This window comes from Lipophrys pholis (assembly GCF_963383615.2).
Source record: "Lipophrys pholis genome assembly, chromosome: 5".
Classification (NCBI taxonomy): Eukaryota; Metazoa; Chordata; class Actinopteri; order Blenniiformes; family Blenniidae; genus Lipophrys; species Lipophrys pholis.
The window spans coordinates 4,319,296-4,346,376 of NC_137628.1; the positions used below are offsets into that span (position 1 = coordinate 4,319,296).

At 43.7% G+C, this 27,081-nt stretch overlaps 1 protein-coding gene across 1 annotated transcript; it reads right to left on the reverse strand.

Annotated features, from left to right (window-relative positions):
* Positions 1 to 92: 92 nt before the first annotated feature.
* On the reverse strand, positions 93 to 26,296 carry LOC308110187 (junction plakoglobin-like). The gene is made up of 16 exons (XM_080464334.1): positions 26,176 to 26,296; positions 13,356 to 13,408; positions 12,765 to 12,920; positions 12,431 to 12,681; positions 11,251 to 11,489; positions 9,724 to 9,925; positions 9,241 to 9,385; positions 8,937 to 9,040; positions 7,493 to 7,831; positions 7,219 to 7,371; positions 7,016 to 7,135; positions 6,066 to 6,216; positions 4,014 to 4,135; positions 3,785 to 3,824; positions 2,856 to 2,976; positions 93 to 1,927 (listed from the first exon to the last, which is right to left on the reverse strand). The coding sequence occupies exons 2-15, from the start codon at positions 13,360 to 13,362 to the stop codon at positions 2,858 to 2,860; spliced, it is 2,148 nt and encodes a 715-aa protein (XP_080320460.1). The 5' UTR covers positions 13,363 to 13,408; positions 26,176 to 26,296; the 3' UTR covers positions 93 to 1,927; positions 2,856 to 2,857.
* Positions 26,297 to 27,081: the final 785 nt, after the last annotated feature.

Sequence of the window (27,081 nt, forward strand, 5' to 3'; positions counted from 1 at the left end):
GTGCATTTATTTCACCACTAACAAGCCGACTCATAAGTAGTTTGGGCTTTGTGAGATTTAAAAAGGATTCTCCACCAGCGAGACGAAACTTTGATTATTATGAATTAAAGTTTAATCCTCACGACCCGAGCAACAAATCGTGACCCGTCACAAATAAAACAAGGATTTGAGAATTATGGAAGCAAATTCAATGAAAAAAAACCAAACTTAATCTACAATATTCTGGGTGTAATTTCAACTATCACCTGTTTTAAATGTGTTTATAATGACAATCATCCTACCACTAGTTAAAATATATAGTGATCCTCTTTGTCTTTTTGGCATCAAAAATATCCCACCCAATGTTCATATCATGGCCAGTGGTCATAAAGTTATGGCTGATGCGTTAATTTCAGTCTCATTCTGGGGAAAAATTTGGACTGAATCGGTTTTATTAGTTTAGTGTGGGAAGATCACGTCAAAACTAGAGACTTCTTCAAATCAGAAATACAGACGGAAACACTTTAATATATCCTTTATTTTTATTAAACAAAATTTCAGTAAAAACTTTGAAGTAGAAAGACAAATTTCCCTGTCAGTAGTTTGCTGCAGGGCCGATCCCGACCGTAAGATCTGATGTCTCCACGTCTGAAAATCATCGCTCTCTGGTACAACCACTTAGTTTATATCCTATTAAAGTCTGCCTAAAAAAAAAAAAAAGTAAAATAAAAAGACATCTCTGTTCATTGAAGGCCGACGTGAAGCAGGAAATAACTTACAAGAGATGACGACGACTCATAAAAACAGCAGACAGACCGTCTGGGTCAACGACACTCCAGGGAAAAAAGACGCGGGGTCAGAGAGAAGAGAAGGTCGGCGAGCTGAGAAAAAATCTGGTTCGGATAAAACCTCCAAGTCACATTCATGTTGGCGGAACGCGAGCCGAAGCCACAGTCACACAATTTAACAGCTTCAACTGAAAGCACACGAGGAATACTGACACTTTTTTATAGTTTCAAGCATTATTTTTTTTAAATGTAATATTGGAATTTGAGAATTATGGCCTTCATTTAAAAATATGGATGTAAAATCTTAAATTATTTTGAGACGCTGCTTTATCTATAGGCTGCAAATTAGGCGGAAATTAAATTAAATCATTCAGGAAAAGCAAACTTATTTAAAACTTATGAAACCTGCATTCTGATTTTTGGTTGCGATTCCTTCTACAAGTATGAATATTTCTCACCGTTTCACAGCACAATTTCCCCTCGCATGAAGTCAACCTGGAGGTTTTTCCACAGACAGGAATCCGCTCGTCTCCCCGGCTCTCGCTCCTCACTGGTGCACAGCGTCGTTACCAGGAAGCGGGACGCGGCCCTGCAGTGCCCTCTCCCTCTCCCTCTCCCTCTCCCTCTCCCTCTCCCTCTCCCTCTCCCTGTTTGTTCACCCCCGACTTGTTTCTAAATAGGTTCAAAACTACAGCAGAGACAGTCGCGTCTGTTACGAAGGCGTTAAGCGGAGCGGTGAGCAGGTGCACCGTGCACGTCCAGCCACCTCTGGCAGTGTTTTCAACTATCATCTTTTTTTTGTTTGTTTGTTTTTTTAATGTATTTTTTTTTGTTTCTTTTTCTTAAAAAGAAAAACAAAAAGGAGTAAGAGGATTAAGAGGCTACGTGATTCTCCTTCACAAAATAAAATCTCTTTGGCATAGATACCCACCCGAAAGCATTGACACACATACTCGCATGCACACACACACACACTCGTCCTAAACAGAAACCTACGAGCGTCGTCACTGTCGTCATTATAATCAGCAGAATTATGCTATAAAACAAAGTTGAGCCCTGTTAAGATTATGAGTCCCGTACTCGCGATAATTGCATATATTACATCAGGCGAAGACGAGAGGAAATGAGCTCGTCTTCTTCGTCCTCTTCTTCTCTTGGGTCTGCCCAGAAAAACAAAACAAACAAACAAACAAATAAAACTGTTAGTAATGAGAAAAGAGATCAGGATTATCACCGCCTGGTTTTTCTTTACTTCAGAGAAGTTTCACTATTTGTTCAAAAGCAAATAAAAACTAATTTCACAACATAACTAACTTATAAGGGTATGGTTAAAAAAAATATAAAGTAAAATAGCCGTTCTAAGCTCGTTAATGGGCGATCCCATCGTATATTAGTAAAAGAAAGGTTGGACAAGCTCCCTCGCTCATGGTAAAAGATGCTGAGTGGTTCAACAAGTCTGTTCTTGATGGTTTGCGTGGAGGAGATCGAGCCGGACGGGAAGTTCACACCGACGCCGCTTTCAAAACGTTGCAGCACAAACGTTTCCAGATCACAAACGATGCGTTTTCACTTGAAACATTGTCGTGTAAACGGTGCATAAGTCTTGGTTGAAGAACTTGTATCTTCAAAACCGCAAAGATTCTTGGAAATTACTTTCAATATTATGCAAAAAAGGATATTTATATCTATATATCTTTAAACCTGCAATACTAGTAGGTGTCGGTAGTTTTTTATCAGTATTCGATACGTGTGTCTGAAGTGCAAAGTCGTCACGCAGCGCTGCCCTGATGAATGATAAACACTCAATAACAAGACCAACAGCTTTTATCAAATCTGTTAATGTTCACACCTGCTGGCAGTTTATTGGAATTAATGATCGACTTTATATCCGTTGTCTCTCCATAACTTCTCACATTGTGCTTCAAATTTCCATAAACATGTCTCTTTCTGTAAGTCAGCTTTTTATTTCTGCGTTTGTTTTTTACACATTGTTCGTCTCAAGGAGTTCATCGTAACAAATACGCTTTTACTGCCTGGGACTTCTTCAGAAATATAATATCAAAGATCAGAGAAGGTTGGGGGACTGACCTTTAATATTGCTCGTTGTACATTTGTCTGTCGTAGTTGATGCTGGGCGGGTATTCGTCTGCCATCATGTTTACGTCCATGCCGTCCAGCGGGATGTCCCCGTATCTGTATCCTTCCATCTCTGCAACAGACCACAGCACGCCTTCAATTTACCACGTACACACCGGAGGGACAAATTTTTACTTTTTTTTTTATTAATATTGACAATTTGGTCAATATTTCTACTCTTATAACATTTTTATCTTCTTTTTTTAAATAAAACGGATAATTCTAAAAAGGTACATTCTAATATCCAGTTTATGTATGTAAGTTTTACAGTTTGAATTAATCTTTATAGGTTATATAGAACAACTAAATGTCATTTGTATGCGATAAAAATCTGTTGGAAGCTGTAAAACTGACCAAAATGACATCGTGTTTAACAAGTTAAGTTATTTAAATAGTCTAAAATCCCGACTGGATGTTTTCAAAAAGCTCTAACAATCCTGTTGTGTCTCCTTAATCAACACATGCAGTTAAACTGCTGCAAAAAAATGTATTTAAATCTTTTTTTTTTTTTCCTATTTTGAAATCAGAAAAGTGAAGTTTCCTGTAAATGTGTTGACTTAAAGGTTAAAACAAGATAGAAAAAGCTGGAAGTGACCATATGTGGTCACTTGACCTCAAAAAGAATAAATTACGAAACTAAATAAGAAAAACACCCCCCCATTGTATTAGTGTTTTTAGAGATGTAGCTGTATATGCAACTCCTCTATTTTAAAAATACTACAAATTCTGAGCACCGCGAGAAAGTTTCTCCATTTCTGTGAGCTCGTCGAGAAAGAAAAGAAAAGAAAAGATGGGAATGAAGAGAAAGAAGAAAACACAGCGGCCCCCTGTGGTGAAGTGGAGTGACCTGCTGCGTCGGCACATTTCAGCCGGTTACTCACCATCAGGGTACGGTCCCTCCATCACCGCAGCGTTGTGAGCCTGCAGAGAGGCGGCAAAGGTCAAGGGTCAACGGAAGCCAACTTAGTAAAGCAGTTTTGTGTTTATTAATAGACATTACAAGGGAAAACTGCAGTTTTCCTCATGTCACACAGTTCAAACAGTCTAACAGGGCAGTTTTCTGTTGGTGGGGTTGAAGTGAGCCGCCAGCAGAGGGCGACAAACACTCACTTGCTCCCAGGCTCCGTGGTCGTGTTTGAACAGGGAGTGTGTGAGCTGCACGGACACTCGCTTCTTGTAGTCTGTGTTTTTGTCCTCGGAGATGCGGAAGAGCACAGCCGCAGCGTAAGTAGCTGAGGGGGAAGAAAAACAACAAAAAAAACAGTAAACACTCTTTGCTGGAGAGAAAAACACTCCTGGTTGTTTAAAGGAGTGAAAAATGAAAACAATCTATCACGTTACTCAGATCATCATGTGCTCAAAGTAATGCTTTGATAAGTATGAAGTAAAGATGTACACATCTAGATCTTTCACCAATATTCTATTCTTATATCTGTGCAGTGAAAAATTTCAACTTTGCAGGGACATGAAACCTTTTTAAAATGTGGACACGCGTCTTTTCAGCTGCTCTATTTCCAGAGTTGTGACCCACGACCGATTTCACATTTTTTGTGTGTGTTTTGGGTGTTTACACGACAACGGAGCCACGAGAAACTCAACTTTTCTGAAAACGCTCCAACTCCGTTGTTGTGTAAACGGGAGAAAACGCAATTTTCTGAAAACGCTCGGGCTCTGTATCTGCGTACACCGTGGAAACGCTGCTACTGCACATTTACTAATCACTACAGCCATGGTGAATATGAAATACTTCTTCTGCACTCCTCCCGTCATGACTTCCAGTCCTCATTCTCCTGGGACTTGGTGGTTTTATAGGCGACAGTCACCGTAATACCAAATCCAACTTGGTCGTCCGTCGATACGAATGTCTGTGCTCTGCCATTGTTTATGTTAATATGTGTATTGTTCTCTGCTGCATGTGTGTGGCGTCATCACAGAAACAAACCACAGTACCCACTAGTGGCACAACACGAAACTACATCATTTTCAGCCCTTCAGCAGCTTCTGTGTGAACGGACATCGTTTTCAAAACCTTGAAATGTTTGTCTTTCTGGAAGTCAGTCCGTTTCATCTGCGCAGACTCTATGGAGGTGACTATTCTTTAAAAACAGGAAAAGTGCGGTGAAGAAGAGACGGACTTCACATTAACTGGGATGAAAACCTTCAACTCGCCCGACGCTGCCGCCATGTTCAGCGAGCCCTCGTGGTGATGGACTGAAACATGTGAACAAGGGCTTTTCAAGACGATCACATTGCTAAAGTGCATGAAGATGAATCGTATCTGATTGTTACAATGATCCGATTACAGACGGTTATCTGATGGTCGTGGTCATGTAAACGGACTCAGTGCTACGCATGTAGGAGAAGTACCAGCTGGTCTGAAGAAACACGACGAGAACAAACTGGATGAGTAAACAGTCTTTTCTTATTGCATAAAACTACCAAAAATGTGAAATATACTCCGTTAAGATTGTTGTGGAGAATCTTTCCGTCCCTCCCGTCAATAGAATTTAATATAAATGTTAATTAAAACATCTTCAAACTGATTGAACAAGTAAATAGTCCAACTAAAACCTTTTATATCTATTTATACTTCTGTGTAAAGTCTTAAGCAGGTGAAATCTTCCACATTTCCAGCTCTGCCCGAGAAAAGAAGCATTTGAAATCAGTTTTTTTTTAACATGTAAATCTATATTTATATAATATGTACATTTTGTCCAGCGCAGAACAATCAAAACCGCTGGTCTCGATCTATCGCAGCAGGATCCTCGACCTTTGATCGGTAACCGCTGCCATATTGCTTTGCAGCAATATTATTTCCTTTACTTGTGAGGCCACTTTCTTCAGTTAAAGTCAGAAGCACATTTTGTTCCAGTGAAACCTCAAAGCTGTCCAACATTTATGTCCGTCTATTTATGTAGATGACTCTGCACTATCTAATTCTACCGATTCTTCGATGGCGGCTCTTAATTCTTTGGACGTAATGAGTCGATATGAAACGTAGGGTGAAATTTATGCCCTGGGGAAAATGGACTCAAGTCATCGTCAGGAAACTGCACTTACAGTAAGTACAGCACTCGAGTGAATGGGCGCCGTTACTCTCCACCTATGACTAAATGCTACTTTACGGTAAGCTAATCGCGGTGCATTATCCGCGTGTCCTACCGATGCCCTCGTTGTTGGAGTGGAGCAGCTCCATCAGAGGAGCCGACGCCCCCTCGGAGTCGATGAGCTCCGCGGACTCTTTGTCCAGGGCCAGCTCGCACAGGATGCCGGCGGCCACGCGCTTCACGTTGTCCTCCGGAGAGTAAAGAAGCTGCAAGACAAGGGACAAAACTACTTCAAACTAAGAGCAGAAAAAAAGTCCATAATGGTTATTATTGAGGGCAAGAAAAATACAAAGGATAATGTTAATATTAGGAGCAAAAAATATTTTTAATTATTTGGAACAGGAAAATTTGTAAAAAAAATAAAATAACATAAAGACTAAAAATGTCAAAAAGAAAATACAATCATTTATATTTTTAGGGGCAAAAATATCAGGGAAAGAAAATTTGTAGAAAAAAAAAAGTGTCGGGCACTAAAAATAAAACAAATTATAAATAATATAAATATTTCTAACCGATTTGGTTTTCTAAACATATTCATATTCTTTACTAAAAAGAAAAATTCTCAATAATTAATTTTTTTTATACATTATCCAAATTTAAATTTAACAATTATTTTTTTTATTTTTTTACACAACCAAAAATATTCCCTTTTTAGTGTTTTCTTTACAATCTTAGTATCTCAAAATCAAAAGATCTGACAAAAATTTTTTTTAAACAATAATATATATTCCTTTGGCTTTATTGTTACATTATAAAAGCTTCCAAAGTGATTTGGGGAAACAAATACGAAGTTTAATTAGGATGAGCTTCAATATTTTGCTGACTGAAGTGAGAATCTAATCCCAATGTGTAGACTTCATGAGTTTCAGACCTCAGCTCTCGGTAGATTAACCAGGAATAAATCCCGAAACAAGAAAGCTACTGGAGAAAAGCAGGAGTTCGGCTGAAGGTTGCGAGTGGATGAGCAGGATAATGAGTGTTGCAGAAGGCCGTGCGGCAGGTTACCTGGACAAACAGAGGAATGGTCGTGAGGTTGGCGATCTCTGCTCTGCTGAGGGGATCTCTGGCCAGGATGTGCAGAGCTCCTGTGCTGCCCTCCACAATCTCCTCCATCTTCACTCCATCCTGTGGATCACAAAGGTCGTTTCACTAAGGGAACCTAAACTCTGTGTTTCCGCCCCCCCCCCCGACCCCCGGCCGTCACGCACCTTGTACGTCTGCTGGTTGGATGAACCGTGTTTCTGGGCGTCCTGGTGGGCTTGGAGCAGCAGGTTGACCAGGCGGGGGATGGCGCCGGCGTCCCTCAGCGGGGCCTGGTTCTCCTGGCACAGGGCCAGGTTACGGATCAGACCCACCACAGCCTTCAGGCGGGGAGAAGAGAAACATACAGCTTGTTGTTCGTGGCGAGAATGTGAAACGACTCTTTTTGACTCCTGTGAAACATGCGGCTCCTGCCGCCTCGTGTATTTAAAGCCTCGGTACCTTGATGACGGGCCAGTAGTAGGGCTTGTTGAGCAGCTTGACGATGGCCGGGATGCCATAGTGTTTCCTCACGGCGTTCTGAGCCACCTCGGCCTGCTGGTGGCGGGAGGTCAGGTGGCGCAGGGCGCAGACGGCAGGTTCGGTCACGTCCTCCTTCTCCCCGGCGCGCAGGATGGCGTGGATGAGCGCCTCCACGCCGTTGTTTTGGGTGACGAGGGACTTGTTGTAGGCGTTGTTGCACGTGAGGTTGGAGAGGATGCCGGTGGCACAGGTGAGCATGTTGATGTCGTCTGAGCTGAGGAGGCTCACCAGCATCTGGAGCAGGCTGTCCATCCCCTCCTGAAACCACCAGGACACAAACAGTCAGCGCACACGGGAAACTCGCCTTCAAAGTGCAACCGACACAAGACGAGTAGAAGAAGTCTCGATGGGACATAATGCTTTGCAGCTGGACATGCGAAAGTAAAACGGAATAAAGGATATACGATAATAAATAAATAGAATGAGATAATTGTGAAACATTTGAAAGCAGAATCGAGGGATCGGTAAGTGAGATCAGCTGCTTGTCGGGGGGAGAAAGTGTTTTACAGGCCGTTTGTTGGATTCTGGCGTTGCACGGTGGTGTCGTGGTTATGAGTGGATTTTCTCTGGATATTTTTAATCTCCTCCCACAGTCTGAAAACATTTATTCCAAGTGTATCAGCCACTCTACATTTTCTCTGTAATTGTGATGGACAAGCAGTATCCGGATGGCTTTTTACCTTCACTTGCATTAAACTCAAATATTTGTAATTTCCACCCCTGAAGGCGGAACTTCCTGTGTTTCACATTAATAGTTTGGACAAACTGGAGACAACTTTGATAGACGCTGTGGCTTCAATAGCTATAGTGTGTGTGTGTGTGTGTGTGTGTGTGTGTGTGTGTGTGTGTGTGTGTGTGTGTGTGTGTGTGTGTGTGTGTTAAAGCTCCTCCCACTAAGTTTCAAAAGAGGCATTGTGTGTTCCTGGAGTTAAAAATTCATTATTCATTTTTACTTTCTTAAAAAAGTTTTGTTTTTTTTCCCTCCAGATAGATTTTCTTTTTCTAGAGTTCTTTTGTAGTTTTACTCGAGTACAGAAGTCAAGTCAATACTTCTACTTGTACCAGTCTTTTTAGTGTTTAAGTAGGATCTCACTAAGTATTTGAGTGTTTCTCTCAAAATAGAAGCAGTACTCAGTTCATGATGAGCCATTTCAAATAAAACGTAAAAAGTTCAAACAGGTTTTATATATTTTCTCTTTTGTATTAGAGGGAGTACTGAAGCTTGTACTCGCCGTAGTCGATCAATAGTTTAGGTACGTTTATTTCAAACCTGCTGAAGATAAAAACACACTTTTCTTCTGTGGGAAACCGAGAAATAAAAAAAGGTTTTGTTTAGCCGGTAGGAAGGGGGTCGTCGGCTGACCTGCTTGGTGGCGGCGTCGGACAGATTCCTGAGCGTCCACAGGCAGTTCTGCTGCAGACGCTGGCTGGTGCCCGTCAGGTGTTTTCCCAGAGCCTGCATCCCACCTGCGGGGCAGAGACAAGGAAATCACATCCAGCTCTCAGCAACATCTCATATCGTGCGGTGGAAGAGCACCGCGGCTGACATGCAGCCGGTCGGGGGGAGGGGTGGTGTGGGGGGTGGGTGTTAAAGAAAAGCTGCCACACCTGTGTGACGGCCTTGCACACACACAGGTGTGTCCTCGCTGACTACTTAGATCACATACCGGCCTCCACAATGACGGGCTTGTTGCTGGGACACACAGAGAGCACTTTGAGCACGCGGCTCGTCGTCCACAGCAGCTTCTCGTAGTTGTAGTTCCTCATGATGTGGACCAGACCCTCGGGACCCCCGTTGGCCAGGATGATCAGCTGTTAGAACAGACACACCGTGAATACGCGTCCCACTCTTTCGCCTTCGGGGGGAGTTTGAGAGAAATTTGCATTTTCAAACACATTATCCTAACGACAAGCTGACGAATATCTCTACTCATTTCATTCCAGCCGCACCCACGTCGCTGCCATGCCAGCATCTGAACCTCTGGGTTCACAGGCCACACCCAAAACAAAACACTTCAGCAGTCTCACATTACAACACCTGGCTGCTGCAAACCGGACCAGCTACAGTAGTGACGATAACAACACTAAACTGTGCTCATGTGCCTCTGAACATTTCCTTTATTTATTCAAACACACACACACACACACACCTTGCTCTCCTGGTTGCCATACGACAACAGCTGCAGGCAGTCTGTGGTGATGGCCAGGAACTTGGGGTTGCTCTTCTTCAGCAGGGGAACCATCTTCTGCAGCCCGTCGGCCAGACGCACGGCCATCTTGGCGCCCTCCTGGTGCAGCAGCAGGTTGTGGAGCGTGGTGATGGCGTAGAAGAGCACCGACTCCATCGGCGAGCTGAGGAAGAGGAGACGCTGTGCTCAACGTGCGTCGCGATATAGTGAAATGTCTGGAGGTGTTCACCAGTAGACATCATCTCTAACGACTTTTAAAGAAATGTTTATTTATTTATTTATTTTTTATTGTTTTTATTATATTGTCTATTCGTGTTCATTTATTTTATTAGACTGCAGATTCCAACCCTCCACACTGAAGAACTAAATTGATGTCATGAAGGTTGAATCTGACAAGTTTCTCCAGTTACATTCATGAAGCGTCGGTAAAAATGGGCGTTTCCTTTCTCAGCGTGTTTTAATCGTCCGAGTTCACATGTTTCAACAAGCCTTTTCATGACACCTTAAATTACTTTTCGACCGCAGTTTCTCTGTGAGGTGAGGCAGATGCATCTCTTCATGTGTGCATCTCAACAACAAAACAATACGTGTGGACTTGGTGAAACAAATGTAATCACAAACACCACTTTTTTTTTTTTTTTTTGTTTGTGCCCTTCAGCAAGAAAAGTGGCGCTTCTTTGAACGATGACTCTGCCGAGGTTGACCTTCAGCCATTCGTCTGCTTTTTGCTGCATCAGTCAATCACAGTCTGTGCGTATTTTCCCTTTGTGTTTTTTTTCCCCCAGTCTGTTCTGTGTATTTATGTCTTTTACATGAGCTTTCGTCTTGTAATATCAGTTGTGTATTGTTAAAAGCAGTATTTATTATGGGAAGGCATGCAGAAAACATATAGCATGGCTGCATGGGAACTGAGTATTAAAGATCTGAGGAGAAAACGGTACATATGTACATCCTCATTCTACAGGAGTGTAAGAAACTGTGTTGTGTAGCTCGAAATAAATTTGGAAATGAAATGAAAACTCTGATACGATGGCTGCGTTGGTTTATGAGTGGAAATATGCCACTTAAAAAAAGCAAACTGAATTTATTTAAAAACGAGGTCTTTCCAAACTGACTGGGCTCCATTCAGACTTTTATCAAAGTGCCAAAGAGCTCAAACATGGGACTTTATTTGCCGTTTGCACCACAGACGTTCTCCTGCTGCAGGTCAGTTCAGGCAGGTAAAAAAAAAAAAATCTCTCTACAATAATCTAACATGCATCAATGGGAGAGAATCAAACCTGCAACTTTCTGAGCGAAAGGCGACTGCTCTACCGACGAAGTCACAACCACCAAGCAAAGATTAACACTGGTAATTCATAAGGTTTTCATCAATCACCTTTGATTTAAAGTTAACTTTTCCTTCTTTTTTACTCGTATTTTTAATGATATGAACAGCGAACATTTCTAACACACCTGAGTTAAAATACAGGAAGTAAAAGTAAGCACCTGAGCATGCGCACGAGCGCGGGGATCCCGCCGGACTTGAAGATGGACAGCAGACCCTCTCTCTGGTGGGACAGGTTGTGGAGGATGCTGGCCGTGGCCTTCGCCGTCTCCATGTCGCTGGTGTTCTGCATGGCTCGCACCACCGCCGCCACCATCTGAGGGGACTGCATCAGCGCACGCCGCGACGCCTCCTTACGGGTCAGCTGGTTGACGATCTGCGCTGCCTTGCTCACCACCACCTGATAAAAGGTTTTAAATAAAGGGTTAAAACATATGCGGGGAAGATTCCTGGAAGCTTCTTGCCTGTTTTTGCTATTATAAACAAAGTAGAAGAAGTTCTAGTTGAGGGCACATTTTAAAGTAAGGTTTATCCAACGTTAATGAGGTTTAAGCTTTTTAAAAGAAATTCCTTTGTCTTTGTTTACGAGACTTTGAGGAAAAAAGTCAATATCAGTCTTGCGTGCATACTAAATCTCTGAAGCTGATATTAACAGCAGGTGAAGTTATTTCCCCGTCACGAGGCTTGTTGTTATCTTGTTGGTCCATAAATAGTCCTGATAGCTCCATGAAGAAAGACAGTGTGGTACTGAACTTTACAAAACAACAGCGCTAAGCAACATAATAAACAGGTTCTTTCTCCCAAAACTAATAACATTTTCTATCATTTAGTTATGCAATTTCTTCTTTAAATTAGATTTTTACATAAACATGGTAATTCTAACTAAGTCACAGGTATGGTTGGTATATATTAATATTATTAGTTGCCATGCTGGGTTATCTAGGGTTCCTTGAGCGTAGCGCTTTTAGTTTTCTGGGTCTTGTATTGTTGAAACAACCTCCAGTTTCAGCTCCAGAGGCTCAAACTATCTTGACGGTCAGAATGAGGTTTACATTTATAGCTGGCTCGGGTCACACCTCTACCGCTTTCTTTCCCTCATCAGTCTGCAGTGTGTTGATTAGCCTGTGTTCTGATGTGCACCGGTTCATCCTGATCTGTTCACACCTCTGGATCTGTGAGAGGTTTGTGTTGGTGGTTTGCTCCCACGTTTCCCTCTGACGAGCTGTGTTTGGACGCTGAAGCCCAAGCTGCTATCAATGGTGACGGAGCACTTTCCACTCTGCCACCACTACAATTCAAATCCACTCGCCATTTCCTGTGTGAACCCGCACGTCTCCTCACCTGGTCTTCGTCGTTGAGCAGCTTGGTGAGTTCGGGCACGGCGCGTGTGGCCAGCTCCGCGTCGTCCTGGTAGTTGATCAGGTGGATGATGGCCGTCTTCAGCATCTGAGAGGGCTCCGCCAGCCGCTGCACGTTCGTCATCTGGGCCGGGTCGGTCTGGGTCGACAAGATGGTGGCGCCCTCCTCCAGCGTCTCCGGGAAGAGCGCAGCCTGCACCCGCTGCTTCCTGGTCAGCGCGTACGCCTCCATGTCTACCAAGAAGAGACCAGACGACGATCATTGAACCGCCTGCTGAGTGCGGGCGTGCCGGCTGGTCGCCGTGGGCGTGACTTACTTGGGTCTATCCCGCTGGTGACGGTGGTGGTCATGGTGTAGTGCTTGGTGGTGTACTCGCCGGTGTCATCTCTGACCGTTGGGGCTGCGGACTGGATGCCCGAGTCGACGCTGTACATCGTCTCCTGCCACTCCTTCACCTTCTCAATATCACCCACTGCCAAGCACAGACACAGACAACGGACCGAGTTATTAACTTGCATCTGCATTTTAAATCAACTCCAGCGTTCAGCTCCTTCATTTCAATAGTCACCATGAAGACTCTTCACAACTTTGCTAGTTTTAATCTCACAAAGGGGATTCAAAACAACATTATAAATAATCTAATGATCAATAATTTCAAACAGTTTTTTCCTTCCCCCTGCCAGTGCTTTACTTTTACCCCCAATGCAGCAGAAACCTGGAGCTTTGCATTGTAATGAAGACGTGACCTTCATTCTAATGCATGGAAACAGTTAGAAGTGAAAAGGGTCCAAATCAAAGAAATCTCTTTATGAGCTATTTGGGAATAATGAAGAAGAAACAGAGTCGGACACGTGCAACTAAAACATGTAGAAAATGCTGATTATGAAATAAGATATGAGTGACTTACTCGACATCGTGATTCTTGTCTCCTGCTATCGAAGCAACAATGACGAAGAAAGCCTAAAAAAAAAACACACACACAAAAAAAAGGTTAAAGTCAAACTCGTTTCCGCAACACATTCTGATATTTAGAGCTGAATGTTCTGAATTCATCTCCAGCTCCGTGAAACGGTCACATAGTTTTTGTTTCACACGAGCGCTCAGAGGATTGGAGCCTCTCGGCGCTGCTGACCTGAAAACGACCACACGGAGCAGCGCCGGCTCACCGAGGACGGAGTGAGAGCAGAGACAGCTGCAAGACAGAAATCCTAAGCAGCCAGAGTGACCTTTCACCCCGGGCCTCCGCCCGTACAGGCGTGGGAGCAGCCCGCTGCTGACGTATCGCAATCAGGAAACCTGCTCGTCAGGTTTGGACTCCAGTGTCCCCGAGCGTGAGTGTGAACATGCACATGGCAGTTAACTCATCAAGCACAAGCTTGTAAAAAAAAAAGAAGAAAAAAAAAAGCCTGAAACTTGACTGTTAGTTTCTATTTGTCATTTTAGATTATTAATATACCAGGAAACCTTTATTGACGCATTGCTGAACAGGTTGTGCAGCTTTTTATTTTTTAGATTGGAAAAAAAACCACTGTGGTACTTGTTGAAGCAAGTTGAAGATCATTTTTGTTCCCCAAAACAAAAGTCTTCTGGCTTCGTCACATCTGATCGGTTATAATTTGAAAGCAACTAAACTATCGAAACAGAGTTTTACATGTTGATACCAGACTTTTTTTTTTAAATATGCCTATTATTATAGTGCAAGATACTTCCTCTCTTTGCAATATGTCAAATATTACATTCAAAGGGTTCCTACAGTCATAAAAGTGTCTCTCGAGGTCTGCAGGGGCCGGCAACCTGCGGCTCTGGACTAACACCAGGCTCTTTAGCCCCTCTGTCGTCGCTCAATTCAAAAAATGCAATGTTTTTTTCTTTCAATTTCCTTCTATATGCATACCACACTTCTTCAAAAATGGTCTAATCTGGCTCGCAACAGATAAAGAAAACAAAACTGATGTCTGCTAGAAACAGATAAAATAGATAAATCTGCTAAAAATAATACAGGAAAAACAATTAAATTGGCTAAAAATCACTAAAGACAACCAAGAAAGGTTCACATTGCTGATATAGCTAAAATGGATTAAGAGCCTTGCATGACAGCTGCTTCCATTGGTGTGTGAATGTGTGTGTGAATGGGTGTGTCAATGTGTGAATGTGATCAGCGGTGTGAAGTGCTATACAAGTGAAATCCAAGTAGCCAAGATGCATAAAATAGTAAAAAAAAAGAATTTATTTTTAAAATTGGCTACAATAGCACAGAAATTTGTAAAATCTAATACAACTTTAGCTAGGCATGTCATGAATGCAATGTCGGTTTTTAGTATATAAAGAATCTTTATTAGATGTTTTGTATTTTCTTCATTTCAGATAATCAACATGGTTTGTGGCTCCAGACAAAATTTGTTTTGTTGGTAATTAGCAAAAATTGTTTAGAACAATGAGCTGCTGTAAAGATTTCTTCTTCTTCTTCTTCTTATATAAACTTTGTTGCTGCCACGCACACACTCCTTCTCACCTCTTTTAAAGCAACTTTAAAGGCCCTGGAGGTTAGAGAAGCGAGCTTGTGACCAGAATATCAGCAGTTTGAATCCCATGACCCCTCGGGCTACCACTTCGAGTCCCCGAGCAACATCCTCACCCCCCACCTGCTCCTTGTATGTAAACTTAAGGTTAACTATGAATAGGACAGGTTAAATCAATGGTTCTCAAAGTGGGGCAGGGTTTGTCTGGGGGGCACCAGAGATCAGGTAAGAGTGATGCCTGATCTCAGTAGGATATTTCTCCCGTTATGAAAGAAAGAAAAAAACCACATCACTGGATTTGTTGTAAGTGGAACAGAGAGAAATTAAACTTCAGTTGCAGTCTATATATACCTACAGTACATGCCTACCGCATGATTTAAGCCCTCTTTGGCCTTCAACAGGTGCTGGAGGGACTTTGTGATTTAAGTTGGCAGAACATTTTCCATCACTTTGAATAAAATTCTGGTTGAAATGCAGGGAATTAAGTTCCCAGTTTCATTCAGCACCGACATTCTCCTCATCACAGAGAAATGAGCATTGATAATAGCGGCCTGCCACTGAATGTGACATACAAGCGACAGCACAAAGCGCTCGCTGTGCCGCGTACGAGTGTTTTTCAGATGTTTGACCGTTACTGGATTCTTTGCTGGGAGTGTTGCCGGGGCGCATTGTATGTGAATACATGTTGTGGGCTGTGTGAGGCATATGAACGGGTCTCCACACACACACACACACACAGAGAAGTCAACAAACAAGAGAAGGAGATAATTCCACACTTGAAGCTCTCTCGTCTGACAGCCGTTTATGACTTTTGGTGTAATAAGCAACTTTGAGTATCTGAAATCTTTGCAGATAAAAAAACAAGTCGGGAGCGGAAAGCTGCGACGTCAAGCTGTCGTAAACGGAGCTATAGACACTTCAATTAACACTTCCGGTCTAAACTTTGAGCTGCATGGGACAAATAACCTAACATAACATCACTTTGTACCAAATAGTGCAATGGAGCTGGATCTGTGTGCTCGATAGTTCGATTCCTCCAGAGAAACTGCTAAACAAGGCTGTACATGCTGCTCCAGTAAAAGTGCCACTCCCTCATCTTTGTGCCCTCTGGCTTTGCGTAAAGACGTGTTTCAGTCACTCGACTGTCCTGCTTTTTTTCTTTTTTTTTTTTCTTTTCTTCCGCAGACATCCTATTATGTGTTTGCACCTGTACCTGTCTGTGTACCTTCCTGTAGTTCTCACATAGGAATCGGTTGCACATTTAAATCTGCTTGAGAAACAAAACCAACACGAGCAAATGGATGCACACAGAGATCGCAAAGCTGTGTTTCTTTATTTCTTGTGTATCAAACCATCTGAAGCTGGTGATCTTGCAGTGCGATGCGTCCTTTCACCTTCACAAGAAGCAGCTCTGCGAGTTTCAGCTGATCCTGGCATGAAATCCTGCATGACCAGGCCTCACAGGACTGTCTGTGCTTGCAGGTTCATGCTTGCTCCCTTCCAGACAACGCACTGACTCATGGGACTGCAGACTGAAATCACAGCGCTTTCTCACCTTTCTAACTGAAGGTGTGGCCATGAGAAAATGACGCACCCGTCGACTGTCCACCAACAGACATTTCTCCACTTCCACTGTTAAAAGCCTGCAAGTTGGGCAACTACACAGTATTTATCCTCACTGATTGGAAATATTGACCTTGAGCAAAGTGAAAGAAAGGAGATTGACAGAACAGACTTGGCCGGTATGAAACGGAGCTCAGGCCGGTTCCTGGTCGAAGCACAGGGTCAGCATGTACACAATGCCCACACAGAACCTTCCTGTTCTCTATAAATCAGGGACACTGTTTGTGTAGTCTTTGTTTTCCTGGGCGAGGCAGCGAGTTCAGTCAACTGTTGCAATGCAGTGACACGCCCCATGAATTGCCTAGGTAACTGAAAAGTCTGCTCAGGCACTGTACTGTCAGTGTGTGTGTGTGTGTGTGTGTATTTGTGTTTATCTGCTGACCCATCTGATGTCTGAGACTATGCGCGCTCATTTTGTTGATAAGAGCCGCTTCCTCCCGAGTGTTCTCAGTGTATTTTTTTTTCCCTCCTCCACAAAGCTTAAGATTGTTGTCCAAGTAAAGAAAATAACCACCCTGTGGTTGTAAAAATATATAAAAATAAAAGCTTTTCATCTTTTCACTATAGTGCATATCTGGTAATCCCTCCTGCTTTGTTAAGAGTGGACAAAAAGGCGTTGGTTGTACCTCTGACTGGACTTTGCTCTCTTTCGGTTAATGAGTGAAGCACCCTTTCACTCTCACTGTACCTTGTTCTATGAGAGCGGCCAGCATTCACCCGCCAACAGAGACACTGTAACATGGACGACCTGCTTGACGAAAACACACATTTCACACCCGTCACCTCCCACTATAGTGTTAAGCAACAGCCTCGGTGGATGACTTCAGGAGCAACCCCCCACCTCCCCCACCGGTGTAAAAACGAGGAATGTGAATCAGCGAAAGCTGCCAGAGAGCGAGTTGAAACAGAAAAGCAGAGATGGATAGATCCTGAAACACTAGTGTGACATTCCTCATTCACATAGCACATTCGATGTGTCCCGGGTCCCAGCGTGAAATCTTGTTCTGGAGAAACTGGATGCGTTTCTTAAACTACTCCAAACTCGACTCACAGACCAACTCATGAATGATTAATCACTAAAACTACCAGATACTATGAGGACACAGCTGTTGTGACAAAGGATGAGTTGCTCATTATTTGGAACTGCCCCCCCCCCCCCCCCCCCCAAACGGGTATGTCTTACAGGGAGTGCCTCCCCAGCAGTGACAGGCTCTCGACAAGGGTGTGGCAGCAGTGCGCGTGTGTGTGTGTGTGTGTGTGTGTGTGTGTGTGTGTGCGTAGGAGTGCATTGCACTATGATGAATACACCTGATAGCTGGAAGGGTTAAACTGTAAATCCTAAATTCCAGGCTGGTCCCAGTAATTAATAAGTTTTGTTGTTGTTGTTGGGATGAAAACATTCCAGCGGGCCAGATTGTGACTTTGCCGGCCTAAGCTCGTCTTTGTATCACAGCAGGAATGAATCAGGTCAGGGAAGAGGCCCAGGGGGGCTGCAGATGAACTCTGGTCATATTCCAGTGGTGTTCAAGTGGCTCCCAACATGCTGTACAGTGTTTGTAGTGATTTGTTAGTGGGCCACATGCCTGTTTGGCAGGCTGCGGTGTAAATAACATTTCTCAGGTCTTTTGACATGCCTGCATGGAAATACGGAGCTTGAAAAACTTGAGTCAAGTTTTAAAAGGTCTCAAAAGGTTTTCGAAAATATGCAGACGCAATGTTTCAGTGGCTTTTGCAGATTGAAACTTTTTAAACAGATAAAAGTGCACAGACTGTTGACTTAGCAAATCAGTTTAAAACTTATAAAACAACCAGTTCATATCTAAAGGTAAAAAAAATACATTTGAAAAAATATGCAGATGTATGTTTTTTTGCTTACATGTGGAAACATCTTAGTATAACAACTGAAAGACATCTTGGTCACTCATAAATTCATGTGACAACCGGTCAAATTCATATTAAATAGAAAGAACAATTTGCTCCTGACCATTAGTAAACCTGCCATTCCAAATTGTGCTAAATAAGATGAAGTTTACGAACCGTTTCCTTTGAGCACATATATTTTAGCTAAGGGTTTGATCCGGACCAGAGTCTCTTCAGGGAAAAAGCCTTTCGTTTGGGCGATGTGAACACGCCCACCAAGTATGAACCGGATCTAACAAAAGATCTCTGGCTGCCTTGGAAACCTTGGTCTTGGTTCATTTGCAGACTATCTTTGTAGCGGGCGGGGTGAGAGGATGTGCCGTAGTGCGCAATGCATTCTGGGTAGTAAACAAACAAAGTTAACAGCGCGAATCAGAAGAATTAGATGCCGAAAGAAAAAGTTGGAAAATATCACATAAGCAGACGTGGAGCAGTGAGGAAGAAGTGAGAAAGACGCTCATTGTCTGAAGACTATATCGCAGTTGTTTTTGGCTACCCATTAGCCACGAGCTAACTAGCCTAGCCACTACGGTCTAAAAGAGGCGGGAAGTCCGCTTTTGGTTTGGATCAATCAATGAGCCGTGTTTCTTCTTTACTTCCTCTCTGGTCAGTGTTTGTTTCGGGCGACAGCGCCCCCAAACCAGCAGCCGTTGTAATTGTGTGTCATCTTCAGATCGGTTTGATCCGGTCTCTAAAGTGAACGCCACCCGAACCAAATGGTGTGAAAATCTACCGGAAATGAGGGTTATGGTTAGGTCCCGGACTATCCAAATGTGAAAGGGCCCTAAAATGATCCATATGTTAATCGTCACCCTCCATGCTTGCGTGAAACTTGTCTGCTGTCTATGTGATTTTTTTCATAGGCTTGCTAATGTTATGCTTATAGGCTGACAAGCAAATAAAGCAGATTATGCCAGTGCACATCTGTAAAGTTTCCTGCACCATCTGGACAGATAAACGACTTGACATATAGGCCACCCCCCCCCACACACACACACGCTCTTGCACCCATGCTTTCACATATATATGTCCACTGACATGCAACCCACATGCCACTTATTGCAAAGTGTTTCCCAGATGACTTTAACTCACACTGACCACTCTTCCTGACACAGTAAATGGCCCGTTCGGCCAGCTGAGTCTCATGGTGCTGCTTCTTTCTCTAAAGACTCTAGAGGGAGGGTGGGGGGGGTTTGTTCAGTTAACCGTAACCCTGGTGGAACAAAGCTTAACACATCCACCAACCCTCCAAGTCCCCAAACCACATGTGTGTCATCCTTTACTTGTAGAACAAAAGCTGTTATGGCACTGTAATGGCAGCAGCAGCAGCAGGGGCAAAATAGAGAGCCATTTGCGATAAATCAATGAGAGGATGTGAAGCGGTGCACAGCTAATGGATTTATTGTGGTGGGTGACAGGAAGTGATGGTCGACATTATCTGACTCACCAGCACTGCTGTGCTGTCTGGTCAGAGAGGGGAAGTTTATTCAGGGAAGTCGTACTCTACCAACAGCTCAGATGTACAGTAAATGCAACATTATGGTGACAAACTGCTGCAAAGTATCTCGTCGTGGCCTCAGTTTCATGGTTACATTTTAAAACAGCACAAACTCTTTGAGAGAGAGAGAGAGAGAGAGAGAGAGAGATTGCCAACTGAGTGCAAGAGAGTGTTGATGAAATCCAGATCATTGCAACGTCACAATAGTACAGTCCCACAGCCAATAATACATTACTGATGTGCACTTGTGCAACTGCTTTTTTCTAAATGTGGCAGCTGCTGCTCACACAGCTCCTCATTGCCAAAAGCTGGACACTTTCCAAACAACACAATCAACCGCTGCCGGCGAACAAAATAAGCAGCAGAAAGACAAATGGCCCCTTGATCTGTCAACTGATTCACTGCTGCCACTTTAATGAGTTAAATTAGGCCACTGGAAGCAGCGCGGTGGCCGCAAACTGGCGTGGAGCTGTTTTCCTCTCCGTGGGACCTCGGTGCGAATCAAAGGGAATGTGAGCCGTCTCAGAGGAGGTGCCTGAGTGCGGACCAGAATCAGATTACCGTACACAAAACTGATAAAGGAGGAGGGAAGGAGTAAAAATGGGAGTATCCCCTGTAGCCATAAACACTCATTTGAAAAGCCTGAAGGGAAACAAGCATGAAAGAAGTTCAATTACACATCAGATACTGGGGTAGACGAGGAAAACAGACGAACCAACAAGTGAAACAAGTAAAAAGAAAGATATTTTCTTGGATATTTTAACATAGCTGCTGAGTGCTGAGTGAATATAACTGCTTTAAAGGGAACTAGTTTCCCTTCAGACCTACAAAAAGGAGGATATCCAACCCCACTCCCTTCACTTTGTTTGGTGGACGGTAGGAAGGAAGAGGACGAAACAAGTCTGTGATAGCACAGTGAGCGTCTGTGTTGCTGTGTTTGGACTGGAGAGGAAAAGAGTAGCTGCATTGTCCCATTGACTGCCGTCACAGTGAAAAGGAAGCCGTTCTCAAGTGTCCCCGCTGAATGCCACCAAAAAGCACATCAAGATGGCTCTGCATGTTCACGGGCCAACTTCAGTGGCCAGCGCTGCATCCAAAACTGGGTTTAAAGGCCCGACGGGGGGAGTTTCTTCTGGAGCTGCCACTGCTACGCCTCAGTGTGCGCCGGAGCGCTGAGGCGATGTGACAGATGATTAATTTTTCAGGGGGATTAGAGGCACGAGGGAGCGGGAGGGGGGTGCTTGAGAGAGCAGTGGCAAAAGTCTGAAGGGACCTGAAAAGGAGACTGCAAGTTCATCCGACAGGTCCGCAGTTTGTTCGTCTTTATACAAACTACAAGACAAATTAAAGAAAGGAAAGTAAATATTTGAAGCCGGCCTCATTAAAAATGTAATGATTTTACTTCAGTGACAATCAAGCTCCAAAAAGGACAACTTCAGAGAAAAGGTTCAGCATTTGTTTAAAACCTTATCCAGTGTTTTGGGATGTGAAGGCGCCAGTGTTGTTCAACCATGACCCATTAGAGCAGGAAAACCACAAAACAAAATGATTCATGAGAATTTAAAACTCAGCAAATGTGAATCAAAACATCTCGACGTTGTTGACGTCGTCAACAGAACGAGTCAAGCTGGCCTTGTCGATTTGCTCTGTCTGAACCACACCCTGACTGTCCTCACTTTCCTCGGGCTCTCATTGGATTGTGAAATTAAGGGACAGGGAGGAGACGAACACACACCGCAGGACTCATCTGCTGAGAAGTACAACTCAGCCAAATCATCCAACTGTGAAAACTTTGTCTTTTGACTCGGTGCCGGAGTGGAGTTCACTCCCTGCCTGCCTGGCTCCGACGTCGGTAATGAAATAATTATCAACGGTAATGTAGCCATGAAGAAAACAGTGGCGTTCAGCTATTTCCAGCATGCTGTTAGGGCGACGTGTGCGCGGCTTGGACAGCTGTGATAAAAGGGAACTTGAAATGACCAAGTTGGCAGACTTTCATGCAGCTTTTAGAGTGTGAGTGATGGGCAGAAACCGCCATTAGGCCTTTGACATTTTAAGTACGGGACATTTTCTTGCCCTTGTTTGATCCAACCAAGAGAACTGCGGCAGGTAAATAATTAACTCCAGGGGCTGTCATGGGGAAGGTTCAGCTGGGCATCGCCAGCTTTCACTGCTTGGTACCGCTGCTGCTCGGCAGGAAGCTCCGTCGTTCAAGTCTCCAGCATTAACTGATGTTTTCAGTGGATGATGCCAATTACTTAATTACCATATTAGTCATCTTAGACAAAAGCTGAACCGAGTGAACCATTTGTGTCATGTTCAATCAGCCCATCTATCTTCTGTAAAACCTGATCTAACTCTGTAACTTGTGAAGCACTTCAGCCAATCCCAGCTGACTACAGGCGGTGGCAGGATACACCGCGGACAGATCACCAGTCCATCACAGGACAAACACACACAGACATACAGACACACACACACCGACTGGCAGTTTAGACCTCGTCTACACAGAGACAAAAGCGTTTCCCTTCTCAAAAGTTTTTGGTACACGTCCAAACCACATCAAGAAATGTTTCTGTCCACTCAAATCCATCAAAATCATATTCACACCAGGCTGGTAGTGACGCTGTAAAACCCTCACAGAAATAAAGTAAAAACAAGAGAATATGTGACACAAACATGTGAAAGTCAAAACACATACAATGCAGGAAAAGAGTCATTTGCGTGGACCGACAATGAAAGTAAAATATCTTTGGATCACTATTGATTAAAAAAAACAATAAATTACTGGAGAAAGTGAATATTTGCTATAAAAGCAAGAACAGTCTCAGGTCCTATCCACACAAGCCAACATTTCTTCCTGTCATTCTTAAATAAAGTTTCAGTCCACACGTCACTATGAACACGGCACAAAATGATGTAGAATATATACCAGACCTCGAGGTGGCGCCGTTACTGTGCCACAGTAAAACATCAAAAATGGCATAGAAGACAGGGAGCATGAAAAAATCCTTGTATTTTAGAAATCACACTATTAATATATATTACTAATTATTAAACCAAATAGCATCAGTAGCTTGGGCAGCTCAATCGGGAGCATGTCGTCTGCCATTGTTGTTGTTAAGTGACGTCATGAAGAGGGTCACGGAGCTATCGGGTCGAGAGGCGGGGTGATGACATCATCATTTTCAACAAATTCCTGTCCGTCTACACCTCAAAGCCGAGGTGGCGTTTTATAAGTCCCCCAATCTGGAACCCGTTTTCGGGCTCCTAAAATGCTGCGCTGTGTGCATGATAGGCCAAAAACCATTCGGTTACATGAAACGGCGTTGTCGTGTGGACAGGGCCTCAGTAGCTTCTTTCACACGAACAAGACTCTACGACCCACCACTGCTTGTTGGTTGGCAGGGGAACCACACGCAGGTTGGGAGGGCGTGGCTTTGACGTTGGCGATGCTGAGCGAGTGTTTTCAGATTCATCCATTCTGAGAGCTGGTTTGAATAAGCTGAAAAAAGCCAGCTTGGTGCCGATTGAACAGAGATAAATCCAATAAAAAACGTTTAGACTCACATTCATCTCTGTGTCAGTTACAAACTCGTGTATGCTCAGGTAGAACATGCAAACTCCACATTGAAAGCCCCCTCCCCCAAGATCTACTGTTGTCACTTTCAAAGTGCGAAATAAAAGTTGACAGAGAAGAAATGAACATCTACATGTTCATTTCCTGTTTACCGATACTAATAATGAGAACAGTGGGTGTCTGCAGAGTTGATTAAATCTGCTTTGAGTTTGATGACAGAATTCTTTAGTGAAGATTTGGCCTTAAGCCTCTGGAAGTTAACCCTGTCGAGACACGGGCACTGTCACACCACGTCACTTTTACCTCAAATACAAAGACCCCTGTTGAAACTACTGTGAAACTTTATCTCTCTGACCCCACCCCCCCCCCTCTCCATGGGAACGGTAAAACACAAAGGCAGGGTGATATGCAAACACAGAGCAGGTCACACGGCGTGTGCAGCGAGCTGCTGTAACCGAGCCCCTGGAAAGTGCTCAGTCAGGCACCAGTAGACAGAGACAGAGGCGAGGCAAGACGGCGAATCCACAGAAATAAAAGAGGTTAGGATACGCCATACCGTAATCCCCTTTGAAAAGTGTAGACCTATTAATACACTGAAGGATCTCCTGGCCCCTTGCTCTGCTAATGTAGGACAGTATCAGGGAATTAAGCAGGAGGTTGGGGGGGGGGGGGGATTATGACTGCGCCACCACAGCTGTAGCTGCGAAATCTACAGTAAGTCACCCCCGCCGCCGCCGTCCCACCACCCGTCCAGACCCCCCCCCCCCCCCCCATCCATCCCCGAGGGCAGACGGGAACAGCTTTCCTGCTGCTGCACGACTTGATGACACAGGGCGAGCTCAGCGAGGCCGGGCTGGCACGCAGTATTGGCAACCTGTCCTATTCAAACTGACACACATTCACCGGCCTCAGCTGGACGCAGCCAATCAGAAACAAGCTGGATTCCACAGACTTGTTTGGTGCCGTCCATAGCGACTTTTGATGTTTGTTGACTATCAAAGAACAACGGGAAGTGTAATTTACAGTTTAATAGCTTGACAGAGTTTTGGTTCAAAGTCCGCCCATGTCAAACTAGACTTTAAGAGGTGTTCAAGTTGGCCGTGGAGGAGACTGCAAATGACTCAGCCGCAGAATAAATGTAGATAAAGGCTTGTTCAACCCCACAACAGTAAATATACTCATGAAATCAAGAGAGAGTAAATGATGAAAGACGAAGGACTGTCTGTTGTGTGGAGTCTGGAGCATCTGCAATGGTAATGGCGTCATGGAATATTTGCCAACACCTGGAAACATCAGTGCTGGCGTGCACAGCAATGTGGGAGTGGAAATGTAGTAACTCGGACACATCGTGAGCCTAAATTACATCTTAAACGAAGACCAACCTGACCAGATTAGCTCACCTCAAATGCCTGAACTGGCTAAAGAGAAAGAAACGTATGTGCAAGATAATGCACAACCTCAAACTGCTGGGGAGAGTACTTTATGATGCTAAAGGAAACCGTGTATTTGGGTGTTTTGCTGAAACTCAATATGGTAACAAGAGTGTCAATTTGGCTGCTTGTGTTTTACAGGTGTCACCACTGAAACTCACTCTAGTCTGTAGACTGGATTTTACACTGAATACTTGTTCTTAAAGCAGCCAGGATTCAAACCCAGGTCACACACATTACCACTGTCCTACAGAAACTTGTATTTTTATACATCTATGATTAAGAAAGAAGGTTTGCCATCAGTGAAACACTGAGAATCAGGTAGATACAGGTTTTGTCAACTGTATATTCTTGTTCTTTTGTTTTACAGAATTGATGTTTGAAGTGAAATTATCAAATAAAATAGTGCAAAGTGTTAACAAGTAGTGAAATAGTGAAGAATGCCCCCCTAAAAAAGACCAAACATTTTAAACAGATGAGTATTTCCCTTTCAGAGAACACAACGAGACCGAAATATGATAGAGCTGATTATTCTGTTCATCCATTGAAATTCCAAATATCTAGTTTATTGCCAACATGATATGTAGTACATAAAATGTGATAGTGACCATACAATTGGGGCTTATTTTTTGTCTTTATTTTCACAGACACCGAGTCCAACTGTGTGTTAAACGCACTCCCTTTTCTTCACCTGCCTCTTTTACGCGTCCCAACAGAGACCGAAGCGCATACTTAAACACCACCAATGGCACCACAGGCTAAGAAAGCCCAGATCGACGCCAAGTGTTGTTTTAAAGATTAAACTTTAATACTTTGGTGTGTGAAAATAATTTAGTTTGAAATAAAAGGGGAAAGTTTTCGTGGCTGTTGGAGTTGTCGTGTTCAGTAGAGAGACACTGGCTCAGTTTGGCATGCGGAAATGGATTCCTGACACAAAGCTGAATTTACAACCAGGTACACAAAAAGAGAGAAAATGTCAGAAAGGAAACGAAGAAAAAACTCCCGACACTGTTACACCCGCTTGGTTAAGTAGGAAAAATAGGATCTCGATTTTTACCCCAAAAAAAGGCGTTTCAAAAACAACAAGCAGCGACAGAAAGAAAGAAACACTGAAGCGCAGTGAGAGTGTCCACAAACACACGTCCAGTGGATCTTACCTGCCCAACGCGCGGTGGATTACTCCAGATCCCGGTTTTTACGCTCCGATACGGGACACTTGTGCGTATTTCTCCTCACTTCTCTCCACTCGCTCCCCCGCCGCTGCTGGCCAACAATCCTCTGAACAAAAAAAAATGAGTAAAAGGAGCGTCACCTCGGCTCAGGCTCCACCTCCCGCACCCCGACCCCACCCTGCCTGCCCCTTCCCGAATCCACCGGCCGGTTGGGCGCGCACGGAGCGCCGCTGCTATACGCACGCACCGCCGTCAGTAACGACAGGTTTGATACAGATAGTCGCTTTAATAAACTTTAAGCCGTATTCAACATGACAAATGTCGCGTTTTGGTGTCACTTCTACACAGTCCTGCCTCAGATTTATTCCTACAAGCGCAATAAAACGTACAAAACAGCAAATTGAATCCACCAGAGCTGATATTTCTCGATATAAACGACTTCACATCTTCTGTTTTATTCTGCAAATAAATACACCTGAAATGTGCAAAATGGGTCGAGTGAGTCATGCGCCGGTACTCCTTGTATTTACTGCTTTTATTCACTTCGCTTTTCGTGCCACATAAACAGCAAGGACGCTGTGCACCTGCGTAAAGATCGAATCGACCACACCTTGATGACAGCCCGAAACGAAACCAGACGGCCGGTGAGTCACAGCCTGTGGAGGCGTCATTTCACAGAGACACATTCATGTTAAATACTGATTGTTTGATACAACAGTGGATGAAGAGGTTTCACAGGGAAAATTTAGGTAGAAATGAATGGATCTTTACAAAGAGGTCAGGATGTTTAATTCAATATAACCAGTTTGGAGAAACTTCCACATTCACAATAACTATATACTAATTCCCTTTATTGTGTTTACTAATTCATATTAGTAAAGTGTGAAATGT